General features: G+C 44.1%; 1 protein-coding gene across 3 annotated transcripts in view; it reads left to right on the forward strand.

Annotated features, from left to right (window-relative positions):
• The window catches only part of PALM2AKAP2 (PALM2 and AKAP2 fusion), a 163,062-nt gene that overhangs the window by 37,580 nt on the left and 110,390 nt on the right, over positions 1-15,092 (forward strand). For all 3 annotated transcript variants that reach the window (XM_060237148.1, XM_060237151.1, XM_060237146.1), the window contains one exon: positions 12,895-12,962. In XM_060237148.1, coding sequence (XP_060093131.1) covers positions 12,895-12,962 — 68 coding nt within the window. The remainder of the gene's footprint in view (positions 1-12,894; positions 12,963-15,092) is intronic.

A 15,092-nucleotide genomic window follows, 5' to 3' on the forward strand; every position in this document is an offset into this window, starting at 1 on the left:
GCAAGGCTGTGACTCAGTAACTCCAAAGGGAGTTCTGGCCATCAAATTTAAAGGGACTACACACCTTTTAAATGCCTTCCCTCCATTGGAAATAATGAAAGATAGGGGCACCTTCTTTGGGGGCTCATAGAATTGAACCCCCTAGTCCAATCTTTTTGAAATCTGGAAGGTATTTTGATGACAGACATTGGATGCTATGCTGCAAATATGGTGCCTATATCTCAAAAACAGCTCTCTGGAGCTCCAGATACCCGAGGATTAATTATCCATTCTCCCCTATGGCAGGGGTGGCCAACGGTAGCTCTCCAGATGTTTTTTTTGTCAATGACTGGGGCTGATGGGAGTTGTAGGCAAAAAAAACCATCTGGAGAGCTACCATTGGCCACCCCTGCCCTATGGGAATTGGTCTCCATAGGGAATAATGGAGTGCCCAACAGACATTTCCCTCCCCCCTTTCCTGCTTTCTGATGACCCTAAGCGGGGGGAGGGTCTCCAAACCGGAGGATCCCTTGCCCCCACCAGGAGGGTGCCACCCTATTCCTGCTACAAAGAAAGCCCTAATGGTATGAATATCTAAATAAATAAAACTTCCTACACACACACACATTCTCTCTTGAGAAAACAACCATAGTAGCATTTCAGAGATCACTTATTCCTGGAAGGTGCTGCAGGATTTAATCTGTGCCACTCAGGTCCTGGTAGTCTTTCTCGGTAACTCCAAAACTATGGACCATTCATCAAAAGAATGGAATTCTGTGGATCTGGGGAAGCCAATGATGTATAGAACATAGGGTTGCCAAGTCCAATTCAAGAAATATCTGGGGACTTTGGGGGTGGAGCCAGGAGACTTTGGGGGTGGAGCCAGGAGACATTAGGGGTGGAGCCAAGATCAAGGCTGTGACAAGCATAATTGAACTCCAAAGGGAGTTCTGGCCATCACATTTAAAGGGACGGCACACCTTTTCAATGCCTTCCTTCCATAGGAAATAATGAAGGATAGGGGCACCTTCTTTTGGGGCTCATAGAATTGGACCCCCTGGTCCAATCCTTTTGAAACTTGGGGAGTATTTTGAGGAGAGGGACTAGATGCTATACTGAAATTTTGGTGCCTGGTCCAATCCTTTTGAAACTTGGGGAGTATTTTGAGGAGAGGGACTAGATGCTATACTGAAATTTTGGTGCCTCTGCCCAAAAGAACAGCCCCCCCCCCCCCCGAGCTCCAGATACCCGCGGATCAATTCTCCATGATTTTCTATGGGAATAAATCTCCATAGGGAATAACAGAGTTCCCAGCAGACATTTCCCTCCCCTCCCCCCGCTTTCTGATGACCCTGAAGCGGGGGGAGGGCCTCCAAACCGGGGGATCCCCTGCCCCCACCTGGGGATTGGCAACCCTAATAGAACATTGCATGATAAGCCATGTTCCTGCAGTCTGAGAGTCTTCTTGGTGAAGGGAACTTTCAAGGCACTATAGTGTGCCTCAATCTGGATGTGCCTCTGCTTGCTATGGAGACTGAAAGGTGAGTCAAGAGTGTCTTGCTCTCCTTTTTAATCTTCAGTTAGTGAATGAGATTTTAAAATATACTATATTGTAGGATGAGCCAAGCCAATGTCAGGTTAAATTGCCAAGGAAATACACCTTCAGTGAAACAAGCTAAGCCCATTGTGTGTGATATATAGGAGAGAGGTGGGTAGGCATATGGATGAAAAGAAGTGAAGCTGGAAACAGGAGTGATAACATCAGAGGTGCTCTGTTAGATCAGACCAGTGTGGTATCCTGTTCCACATAGAGGTTGTCTACCAGTTGCCCTGGAAACCTAATGAACCAGGTGTTGAGGCCAAGGCTGTGCCTGATTAAACTTACCTCCTAGCATTGGCCTTCAGAGGATTGCTGCCTCTGAATTAGAGTTGCCAAGTCCCCCCCCCCCACAGACTGCCAGTGGGGGATGGGGGGGTAGGGTTGCCAGATCCAGGTTGGAAAACTTCTGAAAATTTGAGGATGGAGCCTGGGGGAGACAGAGACCTTAGGAGGGTATATTGCCATAGACTCCACCCTCAAAAGCATCCACATTCTCCAGAAGACTTGATAAGGAGTCTGGAGATGAGCTGTCCCACCTGGAATCTGGCATCCCTATGCTGAATGTGGAGATTCCTTTTAGTCCCACTGAGTACTAGCCATTGCTGGACCTATCCTCCATGAATCTGTCTAATCAACTTCTGGATTCACCTAACTGATAGGTATTTGATGAGAGGCTCTGCTAGAAGATATAGCTGTCCATGAAAAAGAAATTGCAAAGAAATCCATTGTTTTTACAATGAAGGGGAGAGTGCTGGATTTAGGTACTGATTCAAAGATGGCACAGCTGAACAGGGATTCATCAAAATGAATTTAGAATATTGTGAAAAACAAACAAACAGATTTTTACTGAAGCTAATTATAATGTCATTCCTTATTCTGAAGAAGGGATGATCACATTGCTTGGCACTCTGATTGCATCTATCACTTTTTGAAATGTTACCTGTCACAATGAATCATAGCTCTATGTTTTGTTGGAGGAAAAATTGATCCTTTATATTTATAGACCCCGGGCTACCCAGAATTTGAGAGTAATTGGTTCTACACTATTAGCCATTTTGAAGTGCTATAGCTTAATTTTTTAAAAGACTTGCACTCTCGCCTTTTCAATCTGAGTTAATCTAGTGTCAAAATTGCCTTCGAGAGGAGCCACGCAGCATTTCAAAATGGCTCTCTGGTGTGTCAGGCAGCGTGAATGGAATTTCAAATATATTAGACCCCTCTTGAAGCACTTGTTTATCAGAACTGGTCCTCAGGGTAAATAAGTATTAATATACACACAGATATACAAATAACATATACGGTTGAAAGGGAGAAATACAGAATGCCTACCAAGCAGATTCATTGCTTCTGTCTCAAGGGTATTATTTTAGCTGGAAAAATGGCACGGCTGTTTTCTGGGGCAATCACATGTAGTAAAAACTTCCAAAATGCTGTTGGCTGAACACCCACTGGCTGTGGATAGTTTAGGTCCACCTCTACAATTTTAAACATGCATACACACACATATGGGAGGTGGGACTGCCTATTGTCATGAGGATTTCTAATCCAGTTTTAAAAGGTTGTTTGTCTGCTTACTGTTGGGGATGGAGTATTCCACCCTATCCTATAAGGGATGTGGCTCAGTGATAGAGCGTCTGCTTGGTAAGCAGAAGGTTCCAGGTTCAGTCCCCAGTATTTCCAACTATAAAAGTCCAAGCAAATAGGCATGAAAACCCTCAGCTTGTGAGACCCTGGAGAGCCGCTGCCAGTCTGAGTAGACAATACTGACTTTGATGGACCAAGGGTCAGATTCAGTAGACGGCAGCTTCATATGTTCATCCTCTGAGAGTACAGTTGCCAACTCAAAGTTAGGAGATTCCTGAACATTTACAGGCAGAGCCTAAGAAGGGAGCTCAGCAGGGTTGCGATGTCATAGATTTCATCCTGAGATGCGGCTATGTATACTTTTCCCCAGGGTAGCTGATCTGTGTTGGCTGGAGATCAATTGTAGGTCAATCCAGTTCTGAGAGAACTCCAGGTCCTGGAAAATAGCAAACCCTATCTAAGAGCATGAGGAGGTTGTGAATCTCTGTGAATGGAAATTGATAAATAGCTACAAGGGTACCTGATTCAGATTTAAACCTTCCAGTCCTACTGCATGTCACTAACTGCAGTTTATTTTTTGAAATGGGGGGGGGGTGTCTTGAGGAGAGGCACCAGATGCTATGTTGAAAATTTGCTGCCTCTACCTCAAAAAACAGCTCATCCAGAGCCCCAGATACCCATGGATCAATTCTCCATTTTACCCTTTGGGAATCAGTCTCCATAGGGTATAATGGAGTGCCCAGCAAACATTTCTGTCCCCTCCCCAGCCCACTTTCTGATAACTCTGAAGCAGGGGGAATCTTTGCAAATTGTTTATTGCCCATTTGGGCTTATCAGTCCCAGAAGTACGCATGCGCCTGATGAAGTGGTTGGAAACAGATACTTACCGGTGTTGCGCTGGTACGTCCGAGGCGGGACTTTGGGACTTCGCATGGATTCATTTTGGAACAATGTTTGTCCTTCTACCTGAACAAGGACTATCTCATTCAGTATTTATTGACCCTTATTGAACATTGGAAGCAACAGCTACATATACATTACTTATATTTGAAGTTTTTCTAGGAGTCAGCATATGTAATAAATTTCAGCTTTGTTGATAAGTGCTAAAATATTGCACAGCCTTTTTTGATGGTTGTTTGCCTTTGGGCTTGCTTTGGTGGTCCCAGCTTGGGATTGGCAACCCTGCATGGCATCATGGTCAGAGTGTCAGACTAGGGCCTGGCACAACCAGCTTTGAATACCTGATCTACCACGGAAATTCACCAGCCCAGCCGGCTTTGGGCCCATCACCATCTCTCAGTCTAGCCTCCTCTGTCAAGGTTGTTGTGAGGATAAAGGGGAGGAGGAAAGGTCATAAGCACCCCCATCACAATGAAAGGAATTTCCCTTGTCCTGCCACCCACCTGGTCTCTTATAAGGCTACTCAAAGGGGGGAGGGGAATAGTTCTGTGCTGGAGTTCCTGCTGTGACAGAGAGTGACATGTGACAGCTCAGAAATACAAGGCAAGCATTTTAATGCCCTCACTTGATGACTTGGAGAGGTTGGCTTTCAAAGGACAGTCAGTACCATTAACAGAGGATTTTTCCCTCCCGCAGGGCATTTTTCAAGGCAGAGAAATATTTCCAGAGGGTTTCCCTGGCAACTTCCCTCTCTCTTTTCTTTCACTATGGTGGCAACTCCTTCAGAAAAGAATAAGCAATGTGAGAGTGCAAATTATCTCAATTGCTGTTGTCAAAAGCTCTTGCAGAAGTATCAGCCGCAATCAATATTCTTGTCTGATACAGCCGAGAATTGTCATCATATAGCCATATAGGGTGGTATCTCTTTTTGTCAATATTTCATTGTGTACTTGGAAATGTTTTGATGTTGCAATATCATTCAGAATCTGGTTAGGCTAAAAAAAAATCACAAAAAGCATTTCTGTAGCATTTCAGAGTGCTCAAAATGTTCCACATGCATTAGCTCAGGAATCCTAACACCAACCCTGTATGCCAGATCAGGATTACATCTCTATATTGCTGATAGGATAAACCACTGGCTCTCCACTTCCCAAGGCCCACAAGTGACTTCATGGCAGAGATGAGATGTGAATTGGGGGCTCCCTTTACCACACAATGTCTCCTAGACAATGCTAAGCAGGGCTGGCCCTGCCACTAGGCAAACTAGGTGATGTCCTAGGGTGTTAGCCTTCTGGGAGCAGTGAATTGGGCACTCCATGTGACTCAGTGACATTATCAGAGCTGGGGGGGGGGGGTAGAAGTTAGCCTTGCCTAGGGTGCCAGACAGTCTAGGGCCAACCCTGATGCTGAGCATAATTGTTCCCTCAATCTGGCTAGTTCACATTACTTATTATGCTACCTGAGGCCCATTTTTACAGTCATGCACAAAGACTATTGCATTATCTGCTTCTGTATTCTGGGAAGCTACTACCAAAAAATTCCAGTTGTGTGTACAAACCAGTTTCCACCTTTGTGTTCTGTTTGTTGACCCTCCAGAGCAACTGGTTGGCTTCTGTATGAAACAGAATGTGGGATGAGATGGACCATCCATCAGCAGGGAAGGTCCAAGGATTTCAGATCAGACAACCTTAGCCAAGGGTGACCAAGCTGCCCGCCTCACCACATTGCAGGAAAATGGCTCCTACAGGGGAGGAGCAGAGGGAAGGAGGAGGAGAAGGGCCAGGCCAGGTTCCAGACTGAGCCTGTCCACTCACTGCCCCCATTCCCCAACTTGGGGAAGGAAGGGGGGGACAGATTCCCTCTGATATGGTAAATCATATGATATACTGCTTTGTCTCAAAGCAGCAAAGTGTGCTATGGCTAATGACAAAAAAGAAGACTTATTTGCTCTGAGTGTGTGCTATCAAAGTTACACAGTTGCACAGAGCCTCTTGTAAATTACAAAGTAACAAGAAATCTTTATTTAGGAACAATATTCCATCTGAGCTGTGGAGTCTTGTGAGCAGAAATTCTACTTTGTGAACTATTTGGCATGAAAGTTGTGAGCTACTGCATAAATTAGTTTGCTCTGGGACCATTTTTCCTGAGCTAAGACAAAAATGTGTGAGCCAGAGGCTAAACAGCTGTGAGCTAGCTCACATCAACTCAGCTTAGAGGAAACACTGCTTCTAAGATAGTAAAGATAGGTATACGATCTAACTACTCTAGCTATGGAGGAAGAGGAGGAGACTGGATTTATACCTTGCTTTTCACTTGGAGTCTCAGAGTGGTTTATAATCTCCTTCCCTTCCTCTGTCCACAGCAGACACCCTGTGAGGTAGGTATGGCTGAGAGAGCTCTGAGAGAACTTCTCTTGAGAGAACAGCTTTGAGAGAACTGTGACTGACCCAAGGTCACCCAGCTGGCTGCATGTGGAGTCTGGGGAATCAAACCCAGTTCTCCAGATTAGAATCCACCGCTCTTAACCATGATACCAAACTGGACAGACAGAGCATCCTTGCATCAATGGTGCAAAAAGTCTCAGGGGGGGGGGGGATTGTTCAAAAACTGCTCCAGATCCTCTGGTCTCAGGCAAAAGTATAAAGGAGATTCTGGAAATGATTAAGGAGAAAGTAGAATCAGTCTCTGTTTCGCTTCCTAAAAACTTATTATGCCATCCTGATTCTAATCTCTCTTTAATGGGCTCTGTTTGGCAAAGAAAGGTTTCTTATTACTTTGAAACTTACAAGAGGCCCTGTATAACTCTGTAACTTTGATAGCACACACTCAGAACAAAGAAATCTTCAGCTGTGTTTATTAACCTTTGCACATGCGGCTGCTTTGAAACAGACTCCTGGCTTACCAAACCAGAGAATCTAACACCCTGGTGGCCACCCACTGGAGCCAGGAAAGGGGTGTCTTTTGAGGCAGACCTTAATGCCATGGCCAGGCAACCATGCTGGTTGGCACCCTTCTACCTCTGGCACCCTAGGCAACTTCCTAGGGCTGCCTGGTAGATTGTCCAGCCTTGTCCAGCAGGACTCTTCTTAATAAGGCAATGGATAATAGGATGACCCCTTTATCCTCTCTGTTTATTCATACCAGGATTTGTGCATGTTTTCCTCTGGAAATCCACAAAAGTTATTAGGGGAACATGTACTGTGCATGTCAATCATACCTCTGTCTTCCTTTGGTTGGCAAGAATGGTGGAAAGCAAAAGCTGGCATTTCTCCCTCAATATACAGTTGGTCACCATGCTGCTTGGGTGTTTTGCCTCATAGATCTGGATCTCCCTGGACTCAAGACTATTTCTTTAAAAAATTAAAGCTGAGAATATGGGCCAGTTAGTGGTTCTCATGGACACCAAATGGCATCCTCAGAATCTGAACAACCAGGACATGTGTAACCTTACCATTTACCCACTATCTCCCTCCTGCATCACTGTAATGTGTCCAAGTCAGCCCTATACAATTTATGTTCCACATAGCTCACCAGCAACACAGCCAACAGAACCAGTGGAAGTAAGGAAACCTTGGGAGCACATAGGGATAGTGCACAAATAAAAAATGTAGGTTAAGATGTTGTCCTCAGTGGCTTTCTTCCCCTTGTTTTGCACTTAGTTCTGGGCTGGGTTATTCTTTGTCAGTGTATTCTGATAGAATCATGGAGTTGAAAGGGACCTCCAGAGTAATCCAGTTCAACCCCCTGCACAAAGCAGGAACTTCACAAATCCTGCACACACATACATCTCCAGTGACCCCCTGCTTCATGCCCAATAGATGGCAAAAACCTCCAGGCCCCCTTGTCAAACTGGTCTGGAGAAAAATTGCTGACTGACTCCAAAGTGGCAATCAGCATTTCCCTGGGCGCGTACTGGTTAATCATAGGCAGTTGTTTTGTAGGAAAATAGGTGGTGCAGCTCAACCAGAGATTGTTATGCAGCTGCACCTACTCTTCAATGGACAAGAAGGTGGAACTCTCAGAAACGTTCAGGAGCCGCACTCCTGTGAGCTCCTGCTGAATCTGAGGCCTCTGTTACAATTTATATTCAGGCTGCATTTTCTGATAATCAGCACATCAGGTTCAAATCAGGGAGCACAATTTTTTAGGGTGGGTGTTTTGTTTTCACTTGTTTTTACTGATAGTGGAATTAAAAGTGAATTTGGCCCCATTGCTATTTTGACCTGATTACCAACATTTTCAGGAGTAGCATTTATTTTGGGGCAAATCATGCTCCACCTTTAACAAGCATGTTTGGCGCAATTTGATTTTTTTTAATGCATTACAAGCAGCATTTTTAGTGGATCGGCACAGTGTGGGCCCAGATGGTCTCTTAATTATCCTTTTAAAATAGAGTTTGCCTCTGAGTACAATGATAAGTCTGTTTCCACATTGTTGTATAGGCTCACCGTTCAGGCAGAACACAGGTAACAGGTTTAAAGAAGAAACTCTTGAAGACAGAAGCATAAACACATATAATGCTAATGTTTTCACCCATGAAGTGGTGAATATCACATGGAAAGAGTGTCAGGATTACACCTGCAGTTATCTGAACCCTGAACCAGTTCTGGGTTGGGAAATACCTGCAGGTTTGAGGGTGGGTCCTGGGGAGGGTGGGGGTTTGGGGGAGGGGAGGAACCTCAGTAGTGCTATAGAGTCCACATTCCAAAGCAGCCATTTTCTCCAGGGGAATTGATCTCTGTAACCTGAAGACCAGCTGCAGAGATCTCCAGCCACCTCCTGGAGACTGGTAATGCTACTGAGAATGGAGTCTACGACCGTTTTTGCACACAGCTTACCACGCAGTCACGTTTCTGTTCTCTCTGCAGCATCTGTCGGATTTCCTATTATCTGCGCCGGAGCTACAGGAAGTGCTGCAGCTTTTGCGTAGCAAACGTAAACTGGGTTTTAGCGGTTTACGTTTGCTACGCAAAAGCCGCGGTGCTTCCTGTAACTTCGGGGCAGATAATGGGAAATCCGATGGACGCTGCGGAGAGAACAGGAATGTGACCCCGTGGTAAGCTGTATGCGAAAATGGTCACAATGTGTACAACTATATTAATGTAGGCACTGTCCATGCAGCCAAGAGATCCTGCAAACTGCAAGGTCCCCAATGCATGATGGCAGGCTACAGATACATGCCTCCTGCATCCATAGGCACCATTTGGTTTAGGATGAAGTCATGACAGTCCCCTTCCTGCATTCATTTCTACCTGTGTAAATGAAGACTCTTGAGAGTCCCTTGGACTGCAAGAAGATCAAATAAGTCAGTTCTAAGAGAAATCAACCCAGACTGTTCACTGGATGGTCAGATGCTGAAGCTGAAGCTCAAATACTTTGGCCACCAAATGAGAAGTGAGCACTCTCTGGAGAAGATCCTGATGCTAGGAAAGACATAAGGCAAAAAGAAGGGGACAGCAAAAGATGATATGGCTGGACAGTATTACCGATGTAACGAACATGAATTTGAGCAGACTTCGGAAGATGGTGGAAGACAGGAGGGCCTGGCATGACTTTGTCCATGGGGTTGCAAAGAGTTGGACTCGACTGTGCGACTGAACAACAACAAATGAAGACAATTTGGTGTAGTGGTTGGTGGACCCTAACCTGGAAAACCAGGTTTGATTCTCCACTCCTTCACATGCAGGTAGCTGGGTGACCTTGGGTCAGTCACCATTCTCGCAGAGCTCTCTCAGTCCCACCTAGCTCATAGGGTGTTTGTTATGGGGAAAGGAAGGGAAGGATATTGTAAGTCACTCTGAGACTCCAAATGAAGGGGGGGGGTATAAATCCCAATCTTATTCTTCTTCTGAACAAGAGTTCTTTTATCTCACTGTTACCTCCTGGTCAAACATCTTTTAGATCTGGTTGAAACAACACAAACACATGTTTTCCAGAGGAAAGCGCTGAAAGGCATATTTATGTACTTAAAACGAGGGAACTCTGGACGCAGTTCCATGAGACATATTAGCCTGAGAGCATGTGAGGCTGGCCCACGATCACCTAGCAAGCTTCTATGATGGTGTGGAGATTCAAACCTGTGTCTCCCAGATCCTCATGTAACCACTGGATCACACTATGTGATGCCTTTTTCAAACCACCTATAGCCCTCTATTATTATTCTGGCTCAATGGGGTGTCATTGTGCTTTACATTCTTTTTAATCTTGCAGTGCCATTCTAAGCATATTAATCTGTTTAGTATTACACTGTTTGAATTGTTAAGGGAAAATATTTACACCCTGCCTTTTCCTTGTGGTTTAAGGCCTTGTGCAAATCCAGCACTGCAATCCTAAACACAGTTACACCCATTTAAGTCTATTGAAATTAATCAATTAGATCCAGTGCTTACTTCCAAAATGCTAGAAGAACTATCTTATCTATTTGATCTAGAAGGCGCGCACACACCTATTCCTTTTGTGTGGGAACACAGTGCTGAAGAAAATGCAATCCACATCTGCTCTTCTAATTGAAAATTATTAACCTTGTCTTTGCCTGGCTTAACACACTCACAATTTGTGTGGCATAACTGACCCCCACCCACCCAGGTTATAAAGGGTTTTATAAAACATTCTCCCCAAATCTGTGCTGCATCATCCTACAGAAAAGCAGTCATTTCGTTTTTCATTGTTATGCTTTATTAAAATGGCATTGGGAGCCACTTCAGCTTGAAAGTGAATGAGACAATGAAACACGTGTCCAAAATAATGGGAGGTCCTGAATGATCCACAGATGTTAAACTCTTATTTGGGAAGGCAATAAGTAGTTTACAGGGCTTTTAAAATAGAAAATTTTAAAACGCCCTGGTAGTTTATGATACAGCAGTTGAGATAAGAGAGAGTTTACCATCCAGCACTAATTCATGCTTCCAGCAGATTTTGAGCAGAATGAAGCAATGCCTGAGTGGGTCATGGCAGGTGGTCTTGGGGATCCCACAGGGATTAGCAGTGGAGGTCAAAACAGATCCTTTGTTGCATCGCAGAGCTACACCATTTCACACGTCTGTATTAAATCTGGAGTGGTGCAAGCTGCTTTTTTAAAAAAAAAATTAAGGCTAAATTGGAATATTTTCCTCCTCCCACAAGATCAGAATATTAATTTTTAATTTTGCAACTATGTGGAGGTTACATCTGATCAGTCCTTTATTGTAACTGGCAGGTGTGGTTTCCATTCATCTTCAGTGACCCCTCCCTTAACCTCCTCCTCAAGCCCTTTGCTGCACCTTTGAGAAAATGGGCCGCTAGCTCTACTCTCTTCCCATTCTTTTGTCCCCCTCTCTGATTGTTGCTGTCCCCTCAGCCATCCAAAACACTATTCAGTAGCCGAAATCAACAGTGAATACAAGGAAACAAATAAGTCAGCAATGTGCTTGGCATAGTGTAAAGCCAGAGAGCGCACAAGGGGATCAAAAGCCGCCCGGTTAGATAGTGCTGATGGAGCTGCCCAGCAGCAGCTAGGCCTCATTTAATCTCCCTGCAACCCAGCCCAATAAAAATTAACCACGGTAACAATAATAGCACATTTGACCTCCAATTCTGAACTTCTCATCTGATCTTTTAAAAAAAAATTCTATGATGCTGGCTAGCATAATTCACTCAAACTTTGAATTGCAGTATGTTTTAAAACATCTTTATGTTGCCTATTTTGTCTTTTTATAATGAATTATGCATGCACATGAAAGGCGATACCCAGAATTAAACTTTGTTGGTCATAAAGGTGTCATTGGACTCAAACTTTATCCTCTTGCTTCAGAGCAACATGGCTACCCACCAGAATCTATGTTACACTCTATTGCGCATCCCACAAGCAACTTGTGGGGGGGGGGGGGAATCTCATTTCTCCCTTCTCCACAATCTCCTCTTTCCTTTCCTGGCAACCTCCAAAGGCTCTCCCAATTTCCTAGTTCTTTCTCTCCTTCCCATCTCCAGCCAACCAGTCTTGTTCTGTCCCCCCATTTCCAGCTTTACCTCCTTCTGGCAGCTTGTCTGCATGCCAATTACAGAGTTGTAATGTTCTGAACACTGTATTGCAAGAAGACTATTGCAAGAGGGCCAGGACCTCTGCCTCTTTAAGGGCAATGAGAAAAACAGAAAATCTGCAGCAGTGGGAACCTGTGCTTATTTTAAGTTGCCCTGACTGTTAAAGAAATAGATGGTCGATTTCTCCTTTTGAATATGCTCTGCTGCTAGCAAGTGAGAGTCCCTCATATCTAATACTGGCTCAATCTGGGTTTTAGAAAACACCTTCAGTCACCACTTTTCACTTCTATTCATCACCTGCGAAACTTCTGATATAACCCCTCATCTACTTTTTGTGTTTGCTTGTTTCTTTTAGATCCTGCTTTTCTCCCCAATTGGGAGATAGGAGACAATTATCTTAAAAGAAAATGGTTCTTCTGTTCTTGCTGTTTGGGGGTCTGTGTTGTGTTTGGCCTGCTTTGGGCATGCCCAAATGGTTGTGCAGGCGCAGCAGATTTTGTGTGTGTGTGCCTTTTATTCTTTTGAATGGTGTCGTCGCAATTACAACCTGCTTTAGAAAGTCCTCTCACAATGCCATGTGACATGAATGGCTGTTTTCAGGAGGAAATGCAGCTTCCAAGCTCCCTTCAGCATAGAGAGGTAGTCAGGTGATTTTTTTTAAAAAAAAAAATCCATAACATTTTGTTTTCTGTCAGACTGAAGCTTGTGTTAATATATTCCTCTTTTAAACTTGTATAATTATTAATTTATTGTGGTTTCTGTAACGACCTGTAGACAGAACTAATTTTAAAAATGCAATCTATCTTTCTTCACAGAAGCAGAGATATTGAATGTGGGTCCCAAGGAACTCAGTGAAAGCCCAGAGGAGGAAACTGTGGCAGTGGTGAGTTGCCAGCAAACTTGTTTCCCTGAATGTTTTGTAACAACTCTTATTGGATGAGGTAGCTTGTGTTTTGGAGCTGATACGGATGGCAGCAATATTACCAAGTTAAAATAGATTTTTTTAAAAATCTGTTGCCAGTTATCATGTAGTTTATCTCTCTGTTCAATATTGTGAACCTGGATTTAGTACTAGACTTTTTAATTATTATTTGAGTATCAGGAGCTGGGAGATTTTACTTTTTCTTTAATTAATCTCACTTGGTGAGTGAGTAACCTGCCTCCCCACAATGCCTTCCCTCCTCCCCCCCTTCAGCTTTCTAATGACCCTAAAGCAGGGTGAGGGCCTCCAAACCAGGGGATCCCCTGCCCCCCAACTGGGGACTGGCAAACTTAATGGGTTTAGAAAGCTGTGTAACTCTGTTTAGGATTGCTCTGTAAGTTTCTTAAATTTTCAGGATGTATGTCTATGACTGAAGTGGGGAGACACTTCTGGCCCTGCATTAGAAGAACATACTCCTCCTATATTCAGACAAACCAAGAAGCATGGGGAGAAGTGTGGCTATGATCTTACAGCTTCTGTGGAACATCAAAAATCTCTCTCCCTCTCCCCCCTCCCTCTCCCCCTCTCCATCTATGCTCAGACTGCTGATTGCTACTTGAGATGCCATGTAGGGATGCCAGCTTCCAGGTAGGACCTGGGGATCCCCCAGAATTACAACTCATCTCCAGACTGCAAAGATCAGTTCCCTTGAACAAAATGGATGCTTTGGAGGGTGGACTCTATGACATTGTACCCCACTGAGGCCCCTGTCCTCCCCAACATCCATCCCCAAATCTCCAGGAGTATCCTAACCTGGAAATGGCAACCCTACCACCCATCCCCTGCCAGTGACCAACCCTAACATTCCAAGCAGATTTACACCCTTCTAAACCCATTGGCTTCAGTGGATTTGGAATGGTGCAACTCTGATTTGGATTATATTACAAGTGCCCCAATTAGTTTTCCAGTGAAATATCTTGGGAGTTTGGCTAGTTATTCACTTAACACCATGAATATCCAAGAAAGCAAAATCGCCTTGAAGGGCAGAACTCAACCTCAAAAATGTATTACTGTTTTCATTAATTAAATCTTGGGGGAGTGATTTTTTTAAAAAGTTATCCACTAATCTCTGTGTAGTCACAGCTATTTCAATTATCCCACCTACGTTACGGAAAGTAAACCAGAAAATTGAAACTGAAGCAAATTCGTAAGACTGGATGTTTTCTTTCTCCACCCCCCCACCCCACCCAAAAGGATTTCCATTGTTAGCTTGTTTTTTTTTTATTTTAAGTTTCACTTTTTAATGAAGATCCTTTACTAAATAAGGAGGTTTTAATGACACTGGCAGAGCTTTGCGATAGGGAAGCTGACTCAGTGTTGTTCCTGTTGCATTGTGAGCAGAATCAGCGAAATACTGTTGTAGTTAAAACAAACAGAACAGTGTAGCAACTTCAGGGGCACGCTAATAAAGTGCATTCATTTTAAAAAGTGACGCAAACCCTGAGAGGGCATGCCAAGAATTCTAATCTGAGTAATATTTCTCTTACTGTCTATGCCACAGACTAGTGAAAACTTTACAGACCATAAAGGAAAGAGATTAGGCAATAATGGCTAGCAGTTAACAGTGGGGGCTGTTCGGCATAGGAGAGCATATTGCCGGCTTGGTGACTGCTGTTTTTGCTTCTTCAGCCGGGTGTAGTTAGGGTTGCCAGCCTCCAGGTAGGACCTGGAGATTTCCTGCTTTTACAGCTGATCTTCAGCTGGCAGAGCTCAGCTCCCCTGGAGAAAATGGCAGCTTTGAAGGATGAACTCTATTGCACTGTACTAGGGTTGCCAGTATATATCTGAGGATTTTAGGGATGGAGCCAAGAGACTGGGGGTGGAGCCAGGTGAAAGGGTGTGACAAGCACGATTGATCTCTGAAAGGAGTTCTGGCCATCACATTTAAAGGGACTGCACAACCTTTAAATGCCTTCCCTCCATTAGGAAATAATGAAGGATAGGGTCACCTTCTTTTTAGACTCATAGAATTAGACACCCTCATGCAATCTTTTTGAAGCTTGGTGGGGAGGTTGAGAGACACCAGATGCT

The sequence above is a fragment of the Heteronotia binoei genome, chromosome 4 (genome assembly GCF_032191835.1).
Source record: "Heteronotia binoei isolate CCM8104 ecotype False Entrance Well chromosome 4, APGP_CSIRO_Hbin_v1, whole genome shotgun sequence".
NCBI classification, from domain to species: domain Eukaryota; kingdom Metazoa; phylum Chordata; class Lepidosauria; order Squamata; family Gekkonidae; genus Heteronotia; species Heteronotia binoei.